Genomic DNA, 18,377 nt, shown 5'->3' with positions numbered 1-18,377 from the left:
CCCAAGCGGCGCACTGTAGCAGTGCGCCACCAGGCCGGCCCTGCAGTGATTTTAAATGGAAGCCCAGGAGCTGGCCTTGTGGGATCTGTCCCTTGCCCTTCATTAAGCTTCTTCTCTTCTGAGGGCCCTCTGGGAAGGCAGAGGGGACAGTGTGGGGGTGGGACATCTGCAGCTGTGCATGACCCAGGGAACTGGTGGCTGGAAGGCCAAATGCCATCCTCGGCATGTGGCCTGGGGCCACAGTGACCACCTGCCCTTAGGGTGAGGGGCCTGGAGCCCCGAGGGGTGGACTTGGGCCAGGGAGGGCCAGGGCATACCCATGCCTTCCTGCCCATGAGTCCCCCGGCTCGTCCGAGCTCCTCTGCCTGCCAGCCTCGGCTTCAAGTGCAAACACCACCAGCCAGACAAAAACCCATTTTCTCCCCTTTTAAAAACATCCTCCATCTTCAGCTAAAATAAAGACCCAGAGCGGGAAGTTCTGTTCTTCAGAGAAGACAGGAGGGGTGGGGTGGGGCGGCACCCTGCTGGGCACTGGCTGCCCTGCAACCTTGGTGGGGGACTGGATGGAGGGCGAGGGGAGCACAGGCCCCCTGTGCTGGTCCAGGGAACCAAGTGGGGCATGGATCGGGGTTGAGACAGGCCTGGGCACTGGTCACATCCACACCCTGCAGCAGCTGAATCCTAACTGCTATCTGCATTTCTGACCATGGACCGAAGGCAGCCCAAGCTGGCATGGCCCAAGGGATCTGGGCACCCTTTCTTGGGGGTCCACATGTCAGGCCAGCAGAGGGGAGGAGGAGGGAAGATGGAGGACCCTCCGGCTTCCTCCAGGGGCTTACGGGGAGGCTCCCCACCTTTCACTTGCCATTTCCCTGTGGCTTTGAGCTCTTTCAGCCAAAAGCTGGCTTTTGCAGCGCCACCAAGTCTGGGCTGCTTTGATCCTGACCACAATCAAACCCAAGTGTGGCGACCTCATATCATATCAGCAAACACAGGGACAAGCTTTCTCCTGTCCAGGACCAAAATAACACTGGAGGGGAGCTAAGCCAGATTCCTTTAAAAGCTCTGATTCTGGTGGGTGGAATACTTTAGGTGTTATTCATGTATTAAAACATCATTTAAACACAAATTTACCGGATATGGTCTTTCTGTGTTGCTCAGAGCCAGTTTCTTCGCTAACTAAGGATCTCATTGGCTCTTTCCTGACCGGAACTGTTGATGAATTTTCCAAGTCATAGCTCAGACTTAAAGACACTTGGCAGAGTCATTAGAAAAAGAGCCGAATGGATGTATTAGGACTTTTCTGAGGCTGCAGCTCCTGCAAGGCAGGGCCAGCCCAAATTCACCTCTAGGGTCTCAGTTCCCTTGCAGAGCGACCTGCACACAGAAGGCACTGGAAAAACACCTGCTGCCCATCGGTATAGGGCCCCTGCAGAGGTCAGAGGCCTGTGCTCCTGAATGCACACTGCAATTATCTTTGGCTTGGTATTAGCAAATCAAGGAAACAACTATGCAAGGACTGCAGATGGCTCCGCACACGGAGGACGGAGTCCTTAAAACTTATACCACTGGACTTGTGTTTCAGCTGCCTTTCTGGGAGAGCTGCACCCCTGGGTGAGGCTGGGCTGTCTCTGGGTCTGGGCCTTCTTCCCAGACATAACCCCTGGTGAACCGCAGCAGGCAAACCAGATCTACACTCAAAGCCCTGGTGTGTTGAGTGACACTAGCCTTCCTTAAGTTGCCATTTCTGCCCAATTTGCCAAAGCCCCGGGACGAGGCAGGCAGGTGCCAGGGGGAGCAGGTGGCATCTACCGCACGGCTCATGCGCCAGCTGCGCCAAGGAGCTGCACCTTCACCTGTCCTGTGTCCTCACCACATGACGAAACAGTGAATTTTCCTGTCACACAATGACCCAAAATGAAAAGGAACAAGAAAACTAAAAAAAAAAAAAAAAACCCAAAAACTTCCAGAGCATGAAAACGGGCCGGGTATTTATTTTGTGTCTTTATCTGACCGTAAAACATATCCTCGGATGATCATGCCCAAAAAGGACACCCACACTCCTACCCGGCTGTTAAACCCTTGGGACCGTGCGCCTTTTGTCCCGACAGCTTGTGGCCTGGCTTGAGATTACCTGGGGCGCTGAGCGTGTGTATAGGAACTGGGATGAGGCCACAGTCCTCACAAACCCCACAGCCGTGACAGCGGGAAAGCGGCTGCTGCACGGGAAGGGGTGTCATCGGCGGGGCAGGGGCTGTCGCCTACCTGGGGATGTTTTCATCCATGGTGGCGCATCCGTACAGGAAGACGATGACTCCGACGATGGAGGCAGGGATGAGCATCTGGGTGTACACGCCCAGCCAGGCGAAGTACAGGCCGATCTTCTCCCCAAAATACTTCCTACACGGCGGGGCAAGCCAGACGGAGAAACGCGCACTCTCATCTGGTACCACGGGGAAAACGTGTCTCATCCCCTCCCCAGAAAGGAACGGCTCAAATGGCAGAGGGGGCTCGGGGCCACGCCGCAGGCTGGGGGCGTCTCTGCTTTTCCTACACCCGCCCCCTTCTCTTTTGTGCCCTGGGAAGGTGGCAGCGTTTCCGCTGGTGACGGCCCACGCTGGTGGGCAAAGATGTATTTTATTTCCCCTGGAGGCTGCTGGCTCCATTCCACGTCCTGTTGAGCGTAAGGACGGGAATGAACCTTGGCATGGAGGACTCGAGAGAAGCCATCTCTCCTCACGTTAAGCGTGCTTGGCATCTTGGTGGCTTGCATGAATTTCCATGGGCTGATCCCCAGTCTGCAAGTCCCCACAGGACACACCGCCCAATCTGGTTCGTCCCTCCTTCCTGCCTTGTGGGGACAGAGGTCCTCTCGGGAGAGGACAAGTCTTACAAATTTTGAGGCAGGTCTTTCCTTCCCCTCAAGGCCACATGCAGGAAACCCCAGCAGCCGCCCAGCCAGACTGGGCCAGGCCGTGAGTTCAGGATGAGGTGGCGAATGTGATAGAAAAGTCCATCCTCTTCCAGCGAATTTGAATAAATTGCTTCAACCAAGGCCGGCCCAGGCTGCTGGTCCTGCAGGGACCTAGGTCCTCCCACGCCAGTTCTTCAAGTTCAAACAGGTTCCCAGGCATGGAATACGTGGAGTGGTTGAAACACCCAGGGACATTTATCCGACTGACACCGAGCTAGGGACTCCCTTCCCACAGCCTTGGCCTGGGAGTCTACCCGCCCGGGCCCCCTTACCTGACCAGGTCGATGGGCTGGTACTTGTAGAAGACGCCGTATCTCGCCCACTCTTCATGCAGGAGCTGGGAGAGAGGGAGGGGTGAGAAGCTGGGGAAGACGCAGCACTCCGAGGCCGAGTCCCCAGCACCTGTGTTCTGGGGACACAGGTGCTGGGGACTCAGCGCATGCGTACCTTGCTCATTCATTCCACAAACGCTTATCGAGAGTTGGCCGCATGGTGGCAAGGGTGAGCCTCCATTTTTAGACAAAGGTGGGGATGGGAAAGAAGCTTCTGGAAGATTATGGAATCCTAAATCTTCATGATTTGATCTGGAATCGATCTGAAAAGGCCTGACACTATAAGGCTTTCCCATTTAGGTGTTTTGATCGTCCCAGTCAGACACCAACCTGTTCTTTACAAAGGGTGCAAAGCCACAGGGTTTTAAGCATAGAAGCACCAATGGGAAGATTTTTTAAAAGTCTCATGGGATGCACAGACAGCTGGAGCTTTGTCTCCTGAGATGGGCTGTCTGATTAACAACGCGTAGTGGAGTCAACGAAATGGACACACACCCTATCACCCCCCAGGCCTTGGGCAGGGATGGGAGTAAGTTCGGCGGACTGTGAGCCTTGCAGGAAGATGTGGAGCAGGTCTCGAGGAAGAGGCTGACTCGAGGGTTAGAGTTAGGATTGCTGGCTTGAAAAAGAGTCCCACTGGGTGGGTCACTGATGCTGCTCCAACCGTAAGACAAAGCCCAGGGGGGCAGCTATCCCAGGACACCAGCCAGAGGGGTGGCTGCTGCCGACCTCCTCAGCTCAGACCCGTTCCCTGGGCAAAGCCACCTCCCAAATTCAGACCAAGGTCACGGCTGGGGGATGAAGGAACCCTTCGAAGCCTCCATCACCCCTCCCAACCCCGCAAGGGCAGGAAATGGGTGGGAGATATCTTGGTAGTGACATAACCTGGTGTGTCCGAGCATCTCCTTTGGTGTGACATCTGGGCTGGTGTTCTGTAGAGACCCCAACTGAGAAACAGGAAGGAGAAGCAACCCCAGGCACACCCATCGCACCGATACCCAAACTCGCAAGCAAAAGGTATGTTCCTGCTGTCACGTGGTGCTATGGAGTTGCCAGCCTCCCTTACAGCCGGATGGCCAGTCAGAGGGGTGTGTGACTTGCCTCAGGCCACCTGGCTGGGTGGAAGGGAATTGGGTCACCACAAGAACTCTGTGCCCCATGACCACCCCAAGGAGAGTCAGAGGGGCTGGCAGGGGCTGGATTTGCCCCAGAAATGGACGATGGGCAATTGCCAATGTGGAAAAGCTGAGGAGGAAGGGAGGCCCCGGGGCCTCCACCTGCAGAGACAGGTGGGTCATCGTTGCAGAGCGAGACAAAATGCCAGTGTCCTGCACCAGCCCCTTGGCCAGGCTGCTCTGCCTTGTGAGGGGTCTCACATGGGAGCAGTCAGAGTCCTCCTGTCTTGGTGCAGCAGGAAGGGACCACTGCCTCCCACAGCCACCCCTTCTCTGATGTGTCAGAGAAGAAATGCGCTGGAGGCAGGTGTGGGGACACCGTGTGAACTCACCTTGGGTCCCCTGGTCTTTCTGTGCACTACTGCTTAGCATCTGTCCTCTTTCCTTAACAGGTCAATTAAGAAATTTGGGGGTCTCCTATACTCAGATTCATGGAAATATGAAAACACCACACCAAACACTCTCTGCTATGAACTAAACGTTTGTGTCCCCCACCCTCCCAATTCATATGTTGAAATTCTAGACCCCAGTGAGACTAATTGGAGATGGGGCCTTTAGGGAGGTAATTAAGGTGAAATGAAGTCCTAAAAGTGGGGACCTGATCCAATAGGATTGGTGTCCTTATAAGAAGAGGAAGCGACACAGAACTTGCCCATCCACACATGCGAGGACACAGCAAAAAGGCAGCCGTCTGCAAACCCAGAAGAGAGGCCTCACCAGGAACTGAAGTGGGGGTGCCTTGATCTTTACGGTAGCCCGAGCAGGCTAAGACATTCTCTCCCACAGACTTGGAAAATCCAGAGTGGGGGGGATGGCCTTCCATGCACAAAGATTTCTTCAACAAGGTGTTTGAAAATTAAAGATGTGTGAGAGGCTTGCTGGGAGGGTCCAGCTTCTGTAGAACAGGGAGTTGGGGGCCCACAGGAATTACCCTCTAGAGAACTTCTCCATTTCTTTGGGGCTCCTTCTGCAGCTCTGAGAAATAACACCCAGGAGAATATAAGTGCTGTATTTCATCAGAATTTGCCTCCAAAAAGCGGGGAAGAAAATAACGTAAAAGAAAGCAAAATGTATTCTTAATAAGTTAGAAGCAAACCTTGCTGTCAACCCCCTGGGTTTTGCCTGCTCTGATCTTTCAAAGAGTGGTTTTCTTCAGATTTTAAGTCCCTCTAAAAGTGGCACAAATGTGATGTACTTGCAGGATTCCAGGTGTTGAAAGCACACGAGCAAGGCTGGCCGCTGCTGGGTGGGCCCTCGCTGCTTCCGGGGTGAGGCGCCTGGATGCTCAGCCTCCCCCGGCTGTCCCAGAAGGGAGAGGGTCTGGGGGTGCTAGCTCTGCTGAGGAGCCCGGCTGCGTGGTCGTGGGCAGACCCTTCCTCTTCTGGGCCTCCAGTGGACAGTCCTGGGAAGAGCCCTATCCCCAACCCCTAGTAGACAGACTTGAGAAGACCCCTCCCCCTTCTGAGCGATTTGCAAAAGGTAGAATGCTCGTTAGGTATCAGCACGTGTAGTCAGGCAGATAGTGATGAGAAGGCTGCAGTCTTATGGTGCAGACAGGGAGGTCTAGGCCTGCAACCCTGGATGACGTTGAATGGTGCCTCTGGAGCAGCAAAGCAGCCATCACTAGCCTGGCCAGCCCTCCCTCACCTGGAATCGCGTCACTGACTCACACCATAGACAAGCGGGGAGGTGCATCAGAGGGAAAGCGTGGCAGGGGAGGGGGAGAGGAGAGACAGAGAGAGACAGGGACAGAGAGACAGAGAGACAGAGACACTGAGACAGGGTCAAAGACCTGCACCAGGGGAGGGGAGGCACTGAAATGACCCTCAGGAGGGTCCTCTCCCGGGACTGCCTGCCTCGGGCTGGCCCCCAGCAGGCTCAGACCCATCTGCTGATAGATATGGTGGGTGGAAGCCCACCCCAGGCCTTTTACATAAACTGCTTGACCTCAGGGGACGTCTCCTCCTGCAGGAAGAGCCACCCATCGTCCTGCTCTGTCGAGGTACAGAAATCAAGCTTAAGAGTTCACTGTTATGGCTGGAAGAAACCCCAGGGTGCACCTTTGCTCAGTGAGTGTGGGAGCTGTGTGCGGGGTGTTGGGTGGGCAGGCTCCAGCCACAGTGACCCAGGAGCCCTCCAGCACCTGGGTCTTGGGGGGATCTGGCTCAGCCCATGGGCATCTCCCCTGCCTGGACCTCCTGGCTGGGACCCCCGTAGTTGGGGCAGGCCTGACACGGCGCTGGCGCATCCTCAATCAGTACATGCACTTGCTCCTTGCCAACCCCCCAGAGTGGAGACACCAGGATGACCAGGTTTTTCTGGTCCTTCCCGTCCTCAGCACCTTGCACAAGGCCTGAGGCAGATCACAGGTTTTCAGGAAGTAACTGTCGCATGAGTAAATGAAGGACAGGTTGGGCCCTATGGCTCCCGGTGCAGCACAGGGATGCAGCCGACCTCAACCCACGCCTGGCAGAGATCCCCTCCCCCAGCACGCCCATCTCTATGGGTTCTGTCTGTCCTCTGCTCCAGCGGGCTCAAGCTAGCTACAGGAGCAGCCAGGAACCGTGTCCCAGAGCACCTTCCAGAATATCCAAACTGAGTCTGGTGAGCCCCTTATTCAACCAGGGTCCAGTTCTGTGTAGATGTGAAATCACCCAGCCCTGGAGGAAGGGGCGCTCATCCAGGGACCCCCAGATGCTTGTGATCCCATGGTCAGGTGACAGTGACACTGGGCTCAGCCTCAGCCCAACCTGCCTCTTGTTCAAACATTCCTGTGTGCACCTTCCACCCCTGGTTCAGCATAGGAAAATGTCCTTGACATGTCCTTGGCTGTGCTTTCCTTTCTGTCCTGTGAGGTACCCAGGGTCAGGCACTTGGGCTCCTGCCACCGACAGGAGCAATAATGAAGAAGCCACAAATTTTGTCAGAATCCTCAGAACCAGGACACTTACTATGGAGTCATCACGTGAGAATGAGAAGTTCTCCAAGGTTCTGAGTTAAGAGCCAACACCTATCTGGTCCTTCCTCCCTTCCTTCCACCATCCACCCACACATCTGTCCGTCCATCCGTCCACCACAAAATTCATTCACCCGCCCACCCACACGTCCATCTGATTACTCCCTTGGGCCAGGCCTTGAACCCGTTGCTGGGACATAAAATTAAATGGGGGTTGGAGGGAGGGTGGCAGCATTCCAGCTAGGCACACAGCTGGGCCTGGACAAACCTGGAGTTGTGTTAGTTGGGCGTGGCACACAGTAGTGCTCAGTAACTATTTCTTGAATAAGTAACTGAGTGAGACAGTCCTGGCACTGATGTGACCATCGGCCAAGCAGTCTTGAGATCAGAAAAGTGGCCGGAGCCTGGAGGGACTGTGGGGGACTCGGGAGGAGGGCTATGACCCAGGGGACCAAATTCAGCCAGACAGGGGGTGCTGGTGTCCTTGGAGGACGCGTTTTTAGGTGGAGGAAAGGCATCGGCCAATGCAGAGGGGAGCAGAGGGACGGGGGGCTGGGCTCTGAGGCCAGAGTTGGTCAGGGCAGGCTGTGGAGGGATAGTTCTTCTCTGATGGGATCGGATGGGGGAGTTCTGCAAGTCACGGGGTCTCAGACGAATGCCAGATGTTACACTAAAAATAACCAAATATGTAATTTTTGTGCTAAATCAGATAGCATCTTCAGCCGGATTCCCGGGCAGGCAAGTTGCATCAAGTACCAAAGATTTAAAACCACGGGTCAGGGGCTGAAGGGAGCCTCAACCAAAGAACATTCCATACACAGAGGTTCCTGCCCCCGGGATCTGGGACGGGGCCACCATTGTGAGGTTCTCAGGGAAGCGTCTTGGCCCACCACCTGTGGCACGATCAGCCACGGGGACAGGAGGCAGGATGGCAGGCGTCAGGGAGGGCTGCTCCCGGTGAGGAGGTCTGGGTTTGTTCGGGGGATGGAGAGAGATGAACGTGGAAGTCGGGGAGCAAGGCTGGAATCGGGTGTTTGTGCCGGGTGGCAGGAAGGGACCTTGAGTGTGGAGGGGAGGAGGGGAGCTGGTCTGGTGGGGAGACGGTCAGTGGGGGGCATGGTAGGGAGCAGGGCTTTCTGCAGAGTCTGGGTGGAAGCAGCAGAGATTCCTCGCCTGGAGCGAGGGGTTGGAGGTGGGGGGGAAGTTAGGAACAGCCACGGAAGAATAAAAGGACCCCTTTGTGTTTCCCAAGGTGTGTTCCACGGAACACTAGCTCAATAACGTCTCCATTTGAAAGGGTTCCAGGTCAGGTAAACTTGAGAAACACAGGGACCGAACACCATCAGACAGGCTTCCCCAGTGTGTGCTGGGAGCAGGGGCTCTCTGAACAGCTGGCCACAGCGGTTCCCATGTTTATTCGCCCAGGAGCAGTGTGGGATTAAGTCCAATGCCGGCAAAGACTTTTGCTGGAGGCACAGGCATGGCTCAGATTCCCGGTGACACAGGGGCCTAACCCCGCCCAGGCTCGGTAGAGAAAGGACAACGTGCAGGGGAACGTTGACAGTCACCAGCCGAGGACGCTTCTGAGACTCAGAAAAGGGAAAACCAACCACAGAGTCTCCCGAAAAGGTGGGAGGGAAGCGATGTGACCACAAATGCCCACGCCCAGCCCTGCTGCGGCCCAGGCCCTCCCCAGCCTCACGCGGCCCCGCCAGAGCTGCCTTCTGCTCCGCTTTGCCTCGACTTACTTTTCTGTCATTGAACTCGACATTTTCACCGTCGTAGTCTCCCTGTTACAGAAGAGAAAAGGAAAACTCTTACTATCCAGTGGAGCTTTTGAGCAGCTCAAACTTGTTCACCCTTTAAAACATACACACCGGCAGCCCTCGTTGACACAAATTAAGATAATCCAGGGACAAAACAGCACACAGAGCATGAAGGTCGCCCTGGGGTCCTCTTCTAATAAAAGTGCTAAGTCCCTGTGGCCGCCCGACCAGCCCTCCCTCCCCAGGACAGCCCGCTGCCTCCCCGTTCAAACAGAGAGGCGCTCCAGGAGGGGGTCCGCGGCCAGTTCCCGGGGGCTGACAGCACAAAAGAAAGCGGGCCTTTGGGGGCAGGAAGAATTGTACCAATAAGCATATGTCCCACTCTGCTGGGACAGTCCCAGTGCCCCATCCAGGTGGTGTCCCCCTTTTCATTCTTAAGCATTCCATGAAGGACGATAAATTATATGGTCACTACATCTAGATCTGTGAGCTCAACACTCCCATTTTACAGGGAACACTGAGGCTCAGAGAAGCAAAGTGACTTCCCTGAGGGCATACTTAGGACTTGGATCCAGGCTTCCATATCCAAAGGATGAAAAGGGTCTAAAAGTCAAAAGTGATCCCAGAACACCAATGGCTGATATAAATAACTAAGGCGGAGCAGCAGGACAGGCTCTGCTGGGGCCTGGGCGTGGCTGGCCGGCCTGTCCAACTGGTCTTGAGAATAGCTGGGTGGATAGAGCTCTGGGCCTCTTGAAGGACTGCCTGGTGCCCCCTCCACTCACCAGCAACTTTAATGGCCCTGACACCCCTTGCCAGGAGGGGAGGACTTGACCATGTACCCAAGCAAGCAACCCAGTGTCAGGGACCTTTGAATGAAGACACCCTGAGAGCACTTTAACCCATCTCCTCCGAAGTCTTCAGGGGACCCTCACCCACCCAAGCCCAACTCCTCCTGGTGTTCTGTTTCATGGATGAGAGAGCCACACGATCCCAGTAGCACCTTGTTTATACAGAGGGCTATTCACTGGTGCCTCAAGGAGGGAAGATGAAGATGCCAACCAGGGAGGAAGCCAAGAAGCCACCGAGCAGCCAACATAAATGTCAAAGTCCTTTCTGCACATCTGATACACTCTAATTACAGGAGACTCCCTCAGGATCTTGCTCACTGCACACGACTCACTTCATGCACGATCCTATCGGGTTATCTGGTTGGCAACGGCACCCAGCACCCTGCCTGAGAGATATTCTTGTTGAACGAACGAATGAAGGAATGAATGCAGTAGCGCGGGATTGGAAGGGGTGTGAGAATGCTTCAGGCCATGCGCTGTGGGACAACTCAGTGGTGAGGCAGGTGGACACAGAACACTGCAGAGCAAGAGCTGTCCCCTGCAGCAAACAGCCTGCTACTGCCCACCCAGAGGCCAGTGTGAACATCCTGCACTCAGGGTTCTCTGTTTAAGAGCATGGGGTGCACAGGGTACTTAATGGGGTGGGTACCTTTCAGTCGTACGGGCAATTTATGGGTGTAAAATTCCATATTCCCTAAAGAGGCCAGAAGCCCACAGTCCAGAGGTTCTGGGCTCCACCCGTCCTTGGCAGTGTGCCCCTGGGCAAGTTGCCTGAACTCCTCAAGCCTCGGTTTCCCCATCTTTAAAGTGGGAGCAGATCCCACGTCATAGCTTCCCTATTGCTGCATAAGGTACAGTCATATTTGCGAATGAGGAGTTTCTGTATGTGGATCTTGGAGACGATAGGCCCAGTGGATTAGGGAGTCTCGTACCAGTCAGTTTAAACTGTTGACAGAATCAATTCTTAAGACAAACGCAGTAGTGAAGATCAAGAAGAGGAGTGACATTTGGCTTCCAGAGAAGGAAGAGGTGGTGACGCAGCCGGGGGATGGAGCAGCGGTGTGTCAACCAGGTATGGCTTTTGGCCCCAGCTCCCTGCAGGCGCTGTGTGACCTGGAGTAAGTTACTAAACCTCTCTGAGTTTCCATTCAGCACCGGACTAAATTACATGAAGTTTCTACTAAACACAGTGTTCTACACACAGTAGGTGCTTACGAACGTTGATTTCTCCCCTTTTCCGTTTAAGACTTAAAGGGCTGACTCAAAACAGTCAGGGAGGCCCTGAAACATTTTAGCTTCTGTGCCCCAACCTCTTGGTGGGGGTTACCAGATAAAAGGCCAAGCAGGAGCACGCATGTGGCTCTCAGCTGCCTGCTCTGAAGGTCCTGGGACTGTGCTGGGCAGGGCCATATTCCTGGCACCCAGGTGGAATCTGCACAGAGTAGGGCTGAATGACCGAACAAGAGCTTTGGGGGAGGAGGCAGGAACAGGGGTCTGAGCCCTGCGCTGGAAACCTAAACAGAGCAGCAGGTCACTGGCCAGGGCAGCCTGGCTCAATCCCATCCAAAGCTACATCACATTTGTTGAACACCTAGTAAGTGCCAAGTGCCTGGGCTCCTGTGACATGACACACACACAGTAGAAGGGGCCGGACAGTGGTGTCTTTGTAGGACAGGGAGCATCAGGAGCCCGGAGGAAGAAATCAGCTATGCAGGGAGGAAAGAAAAAGGAAGGCGTGGTGTGGATGCACCTGTCTGCCTGGAGGATGCGGGTGGCAGGAAGGGCACTGCAGGCAGAAGGAACAGCATGTGCGAAGGCACAAGGTGGAGAAGCTGGGTCGGTCAACTCCAAATCGCCAGCCCTACAGTGAGGAGGAGGCCCTGATGAAGGAGGGGATGAGGTGAGGGGCAGCAGGTCAGCTGAGCACCTTTCCTCCAGGGTCAGTGGTCTGGACGAGGCTCCCCGGACCCTCCTTCACGTGGACTGCCCTACACCCTCCCAGCCCCCTGCGTTGGTTTGATCCAGAGTCTCTGGCTCAAAGCCCTTTCCTAGCTGTATTCCCTGAGACACCCTCTGCTCCCTTGGCAATTAGGGCACCTTAATTATCCCCGACCTACACATGGGGACATCGAGGCTCAGCAAGAGCAAGGCCAGCGAGAAAGTGAGGCCAAGACTGGAATCTGGGTCTCCTGACTCCCAGGCCTGTCCCCTCTCTCTCCTGCTTCTTGGCTCCTCGTCTTTGCAGTCATGCACATTTGGAAAGTTCCAGAGATTCTCTGTCTGGGGTTCCCACACTGCTCGGCCCCACGGCCCCTTGCCGGTGCCCTGCTGAACTTGAGTCCCTGTTCCCATAGAGACAATGAGAAGACAATCATCTCTCTCCCGCTCCACCCCAAGCCAAGCCAGCACACAGCCATGGCCATGGGCTATATTTGTCAGAGGGATACCAGTGGGATTTGGAGAGTCAGCTCAGGAAGCCGGCCACTTGCTCTACAGAAACAGATACATACAGAGCCCTGGTCATTCTGCCAGGGCCTGGGGTGGGCTGGGGGTGGGAGAGCCTGAGCCAGGGAAAACATTTCATGATCCAGCTGACTGAGATGCACACAAAGCCAGGGAGAGTGCCACAAATGTCCCTGTTTCGCTGGGATTGTTCACCAAGAAAAGATGGCCCCGTGCGTAACCTCTCTGTCCACACACAGGGAACAGGGAAGGCCTGTGTACAGTTGACATTTACAGAGAGAGCCAAGCAGGAAGCTGTGACCACAGGATAATTAGAGCTCCCTGGGGTGTGTGGCCAGTGGGGATTTGTGGAGTCAGATGACGCAGAGATACACTGTGTGTCAAGGTTACTTACATCGTGCAGTGGGTACGCGGCCGAGTAAACGCCATTGGCCAGCAGGCTTGTGATGCCTTAAAAACAGAGGAGAGGATTATCAGCCAGACAGGTCTCCCGGTCCACATTTTAAGTCACAGCGGTCACAGGGCTGCCTCAATCACCAGGAGTTTTCTCAAAGTGAAATGACCCCGGCTGCACCGAGCCCGGCCACCGTTCTGGGTTTCCTCCCCGAGTATGATGCAGCTGGGTTATGTATCTACCGACTAGGAGATGGTAAAACATGCTCGATTGGCAGAAGTAGGAAGACACAGGAACCCCGAGAGAAAGCTCTGTCTCGGAGGAAGGAGGTGGGAGCAGCCATGATTCACTCCGTCACCCCCAAACCTCCGATGCACCAGCTACCCCCACCTGCTCCAGGGCAAGCCTGCAGACCAGAAAGGTGGATTTCGAGTGGTTAGAAAAGCCGAATCATGAGAAAATGTACGGATGGAAAAATTGATGGTGCCAGGAAACACGCATACAATTTGGAATTAGATTGTAGGTTGATTGGAAAAGCCAAAGAGGAGGCCCGCACTTACCGTATTTCCCACATTTCCGCCTTTTACTTAGAAGGGCGGAGTCCTTCTTTCTTCCCTCTCCTTGCCCTGTTCATACACCGGCTATTAGTGACATGGAAGGATCAAAGCTGCGTTTGGGGGAGAAGGCGCTGGTGGCGGGGGCTCACGGCTGTCCGTGCTCCTGGGGACGCTGCACTGGGCGCGTGATACACACACCACGCCTGCACCTCCTAACAGGTGTGGATGGGGGGCCCAGCCCCGCAAGATGCTGCTGGAAGGGGGGAAGGGAGTGCCAGGGCTGTGCATGGGGAAGAGGGTTCCTGGGAAGCTGATCTTGCTCCAAACACATCCTGGGGACCAGCTCGGCTGAGGAGCTTCCATGAAGCCCTTTGCTGCTCATGGAGCCCCCTGCCTGGCCAAAGGGGTTTTCCAGGTGGTGAGAGTGTCAGATTTTTCACAGTGGCCCGGGAGGCCCACCGTCTGAGATTCCACCTGATGTCGGTGGGAAAAAAACATCCTGAAATACCCTTAAAAATGGACCATCTCAATGGTCAGTGATCTGGAATGGTCAGGCGACCTGAGGGACACTTAGATTCAAAACCAGAGAGGCAGGAACACACATATGTGTGAGACATTCATCCGCAATGGAAATGGACGCGGAGTCTGATCCACGCTCAGCGGCCTCCTTACTGTTCCTAAAACGCTCCCAGCACGGTGCTCCCACAAGGCCTCTGCACAGGCTGCTCCTGCCATCTGGGAAGTTCACCTCTCACTCTCTTCAGGCCTCTGCTCAAATGTCACCTCGTCAGAAGGGTCTTCTCTGGTCACGGTTCCTAAATCGTCCTAGCTTGCCCCATCACCCCCATCCTGAAAGACTATGTTCTGGTTTATTTGTTTATTTATTATTTGTTTCCTTCCCTTAGAAAATAAACCCTGAGGGCAGGAATCCATCGATACTTGCTGCAAGTTGAATGGATGAATTTGCAGGTCAGGAGAGCTCTCAGACAAGGCGCCGATGTGAAGCAGAGGTGCAGAACAGGACCCCCATCTATCTGCTCCATCACCAGCCCTCCCAGAAAACTGGTGGGAACACAGAGACCCTCCACCCCCCAGGACGATGTGGAGGGGGCAGTCAGCTCTGGGCATGCAGCCCCCAGACCCTGGGCTCTTTGCAAACCTTCCCAGCAACCACACAAGTTTCCACAGGAAGGGATGCTACAGGGACCCGGTGGGGAAACCGAGGTACAAGACCTGGCCCTGGGACTAGAACACGCTTCCTCCCTGCCTCTAGTGACCTTTCTAAGGCTTTGCTCTGCAAGCAGCAGTGACCTAAAGAAGCACTTTCAAAGACCCAAACTCCCGACTTGACCTTCCTTCCCACCGGACTGCATCACGGTCACTCGGAACAGGACTCAGCCAGTCTAGAGGTTTTTGCTCCATCTGGGTTGGGCTGGGCTGATGGGGACATGTTTCTTGGGCTCCTCTTGATCCCTGGGTGTGACCCTGTGCTTCCATTGATTTGGGACATGGGCCTAGAGATTTCAGGCCTGGAAGGGTGTCCCTGTGACTGACCAACAGCCATATTGATGGGGGACAAAAGCCCAGCCGAGCTTTGGAGGGGTCATCTTCCCCCTGCATCCTGGGCCAGTCCCCAGGAATTCAACCGCTGAGCCCTCAACTTCCCACAGCATTCCTGCCTCCCCAGGAAGCCTGCTGCAGCCACATTCCCTCTCCTAGACACACAGTTCCGGCTCTTTCCTGATCTGCTCTGTGCCCTGTAAGCCACAGCCTAGTAATTTCAGAGGCTTCTGCAGCGTGAGGGATGGGCACCCGCTAGCACAGCTCTCAGCCCTGCGTAAAACAGCTCGAGGAGAAGGGGAGAGGAAGGCTGGGAAATGGTACTGCTTTGCTCTGCCATGTTCTGGCTTCAGCACACTCAGCCTGCAGCTGTGGGGGTGGTTCCCACGCACACTTTAATCAGGAGGATATTTTATCTCTGGCAGCTTCCAGAATCAGGCTGTCTGCACACAGTGGTGCCTAGTGAGGGGGCACTGCTTTCAGTAAGCCCTGGCAGGGGCTGCAGGGACCCCCAGGGTGGGAACCTTCCCCTCTGAGCCATGTGCTTGTCAGCGGCTGCTGCTTCTAATGGGGTCCAGAGAGCTGCGTGTGCTGTGGCCCCCGGCCAGAGCCCCGGCACCTTCCTGCTGGACTGTGAGAGTCAGGAGAGGGTCGAGAATCCTCGGTCCCCCTAATGCTGGCTGTCTCCAGCCAGAACTGACCACCCTGCAGGGAGAGCCTGTCCACATGTCCACGAACACCTCAAGCCTAAGTGAAGGATGCCTCTGTGTTTAAAAGTGTCAGGCCATAAAACTGCCCCGTGGCCCTGGAACGCCTCTCCTTGCAGCTTCCCAGTCCTCCTGTCAGAAACTGTCACGCAGGCTTAAATCAAAACCCCTTTTAAAACCCCAAACCGGCTGCCCACCTCCCACGGAGATGATTCGGAGGCAAGATTACCACTCGGAAACCAACGCTGATCTCAGGCCCCAAAAATGTCCTTACCCATGCTGTACTTGGCTTTGGTACACGTCGTTCTTTTCAGAATCTCATAGACCTATCGCGGAGACACAAGGAGGGGGGGGGGGCACTTACTTCAGGCGTGTCCAGCAGCAGGAACTGCTGAGCAGTCGCTGAAAAGGAACTGGTTACATGTTGCCAGAGACCACCTCCAACCGTCTTCCAAGGAAAGACGTGGACTTTTCTAAGGAAAGGTCAATCGAGCTCAGGATTCTCAACAATGTCAAAGGTCTGAGGTTCTTAGGGATGAAAGCATGTAACTTGAAGAGTCCCCACCTTTTACTTCCAAAAGTGGCCGTGATAAGAGCTGGCCTCGGAAAGCACTGACTACGTGCTGGGCGCCCTCCTGGGAACCGCGCTGGTGTTCAGGACGACAGTTGTGCCGTGTACCCTGCCCAGGGGGTTCCCGGCCCCTATTTGCTGAGAGAGGAGTTGGAATAGGACCATTCCTGGATGTAGCCCTGAATATTCTAGAAACCTGGGGGAGGGGTAGGTGGTGGCAAGGCAGGTTTGGCAACTCTGTTCTGCATTGTGGCAGGAGGTGGCCGAATGTCCTGCTCTGGTTTCACAGTGCCAGGGCAGGGACCTCCTGAAGGAATCCCAGCCCTGCTCCATGCCTCCTTGACTAATGAAACATTTCCTTTGGTGACTTCAGGAGCTCTGGCTCAGGAGTCTGTCTGTCTGGGTCTGACTGCCAGCTCCACTATTTCTAGCTGTGTGATTTTGGGCAAATTACATCACCACTCTGTGCCTCAGTTTCCCCATCTGCAAATAGGGTGAGAATAGCTGGCCCCACCACACGGATGTGCATTCAGAGCATGCCAACTCTCCCCTCGAAACCCTCCACTGCTCCCACTTACTTGGGCGAGGCCAGAGCTCTTCCAATGGCCCACCAGGCCTGTGCCATCTGGCCCCACCACTGTCAGACCGTGTCTTCTCTGTCTCCATCTGACCCATCTGTCCTTACTCCTCTCACTCTCCAGACCCACTCCTGAAGCCTCAGGTCCTGGCTTTTCCTTCTTCTGGAAGAGCTTGTCCCCTCCAGATCTAAATGGCTCCAGAGTCACCTTAACAAACAGGCCCATAAAGCAGCTGTTGTCTGTCTCCTAACCCTGCTCCTGCTTTCACCACCTGCCATATTAAAAGTGTGCTCGATGCCTCTCCCCTCCCACCAGTCTCGGGCACACAGCAGGTGCTCAATAAAGTACCTGCTGAATGAAGGACTGAGTCATCCACTCAGCTGCTCTCCATGGCTCCCTCTCTGTCACTGCCCAAATCTAATCAGTCACTTTGTCCTGCCCTTGCTGATTCTCCTGCAACCACCTCCTCCCTTCCACATGTGCAGTCAAGGACCCATTCATGATGACAGCTGTGACCCCACATCCCCACTTCACCTGCCCTCCCACAGCCAGCTCTTGGTAGCGATTGTTTCAGAACAAATATGACCACATCCTAAACCTTGCTCCACAACCTTCTATGGCTCCCCAGTGCCTAAGACCCAAGACCATTACATTGGGTCCTTCCCTACTGGGTCCTGCTGGTCTCTGACTCCTATCCACTTGTACACTGGGCCATCCCAACGCCAGGAGCGGGTGTCTGGTATGGAGGGGAGGAGAGAGAAGGGGGTGTCATACCTCCACACCTTTGCCTAGAATGGCCTCACCCCTTCCTGGATGCTGTCAGATTTCAAAGACCATTAGGCTTGACTAGCCAAGGGCGAAGCTTTGAATTGTCAGTTTCTCTGGAGCACGCGGGCCGTTCACACACTGGCCTCCAGGACCTCTGGGAGAGCGCACCCTTCCCCCCTCCCCTAGAGGTAAATGGAGTCATGGATCATTTAATTAATATTTACTGGCCCAGACAGAACTGCTTCCTGTGACTTGGTGGTAACAGCAGCCGTCACCCCACGGATCACAGACCACACTTAAGCAAGTCCTACAGCAGATCCCAACAAGACGGGAACCTGAGCTTTCGGTTCGCCTGTTCCCCCCTCCACCTCGGCAACCTCCCTTGTAGCAAGAGTGAACTTACAAATTTGTACCCTGCCCTGGGCTTCCCGGGAGTGTTTCGGCAGCCCCAGAGAATGTAAAAAGTTGGGGTGCACATACACATGGAAACATGGCCGAGTGACTCAGTTTACTCAGCTGTCTATTCTGATTTTCTCCTACATCATCATGGTGTGGAAAAGGTGAAACCATTCCTAGGTGGTTCTCCCAGGTGGCCAACCTCTTTATAGGCACGTGCCAGCCCCTGAGCTCTACCGGGGCTGCTGAGCTCCATCGCCAAACTCCGCCTCGTGTGTACTGTCATGAGATCTGACTGCTAAAATTGACCCGTAACACTAACAATAAAA

The 18,377-nt window shown here is 54.9% G+C and overlaps 1 protein-coding gene across 3 annotated transcripts in view; it reads right to left on the bottom strand.

Moving 5' to 3' along the window:
• ANO1 (anoctamin 1, calcium activated chloride channel) overlaps window positions 1–18,377 on the bottom strand; it is a 95,999-nt gene that overhangs the window by 60,771 nt on the left and 16,851 nt on the right. For all 3 annotated transcript variants that reach the window (XM_008589680.1, XM_008589681.1, XM_008589679.1), the window contains exons 5-9: window positions 16,010–16,061; window positions 12,912–12,967; window positions 9,186–9,227; window positions 3,247–3,311; window positions 2,266–2,400 (exon numbers count right to left, since the gene is read on the bottom strand). In XM_008589680.1, the coding sequence (XP_008587902.1) occupies window positions 2,266–2,400; window positions 3,247–3,311; window positions 9,186–9,227; window positions 12,912–12,967; window positions 16,010–16,061 (350 nt within the window). The remainder of the gene's footprint in view (window positions 1–2,265; window positions 2,401–3,246; window positions 3,312–9,185; window positions 9,228–12,911; window positions 12,968–16,009; window positions 16,062–18,377) is intronic.

The sequence above is a fragment of the Galeopterus variegatus genome, unplaced genomic scaffold (assembly GCF_000696425.1).
Source record: "Galeopterus variegatus unplaced genomic scaffold, G_variegatus-3.0.2 Scaffold5590, whole genome shotgun sequence".
NCBI classification, from domain to species: Eukaryota; Metazoa; Chordata; class Mammalia; order Dermoptera; family Cynocephalidae; genus Galeopterus; species Galeopterus variegatus.
Note: the sequence above shows the minus strand (reverse complement) of the source record. Positions and strands in the feature narration are given on the sequence as shown.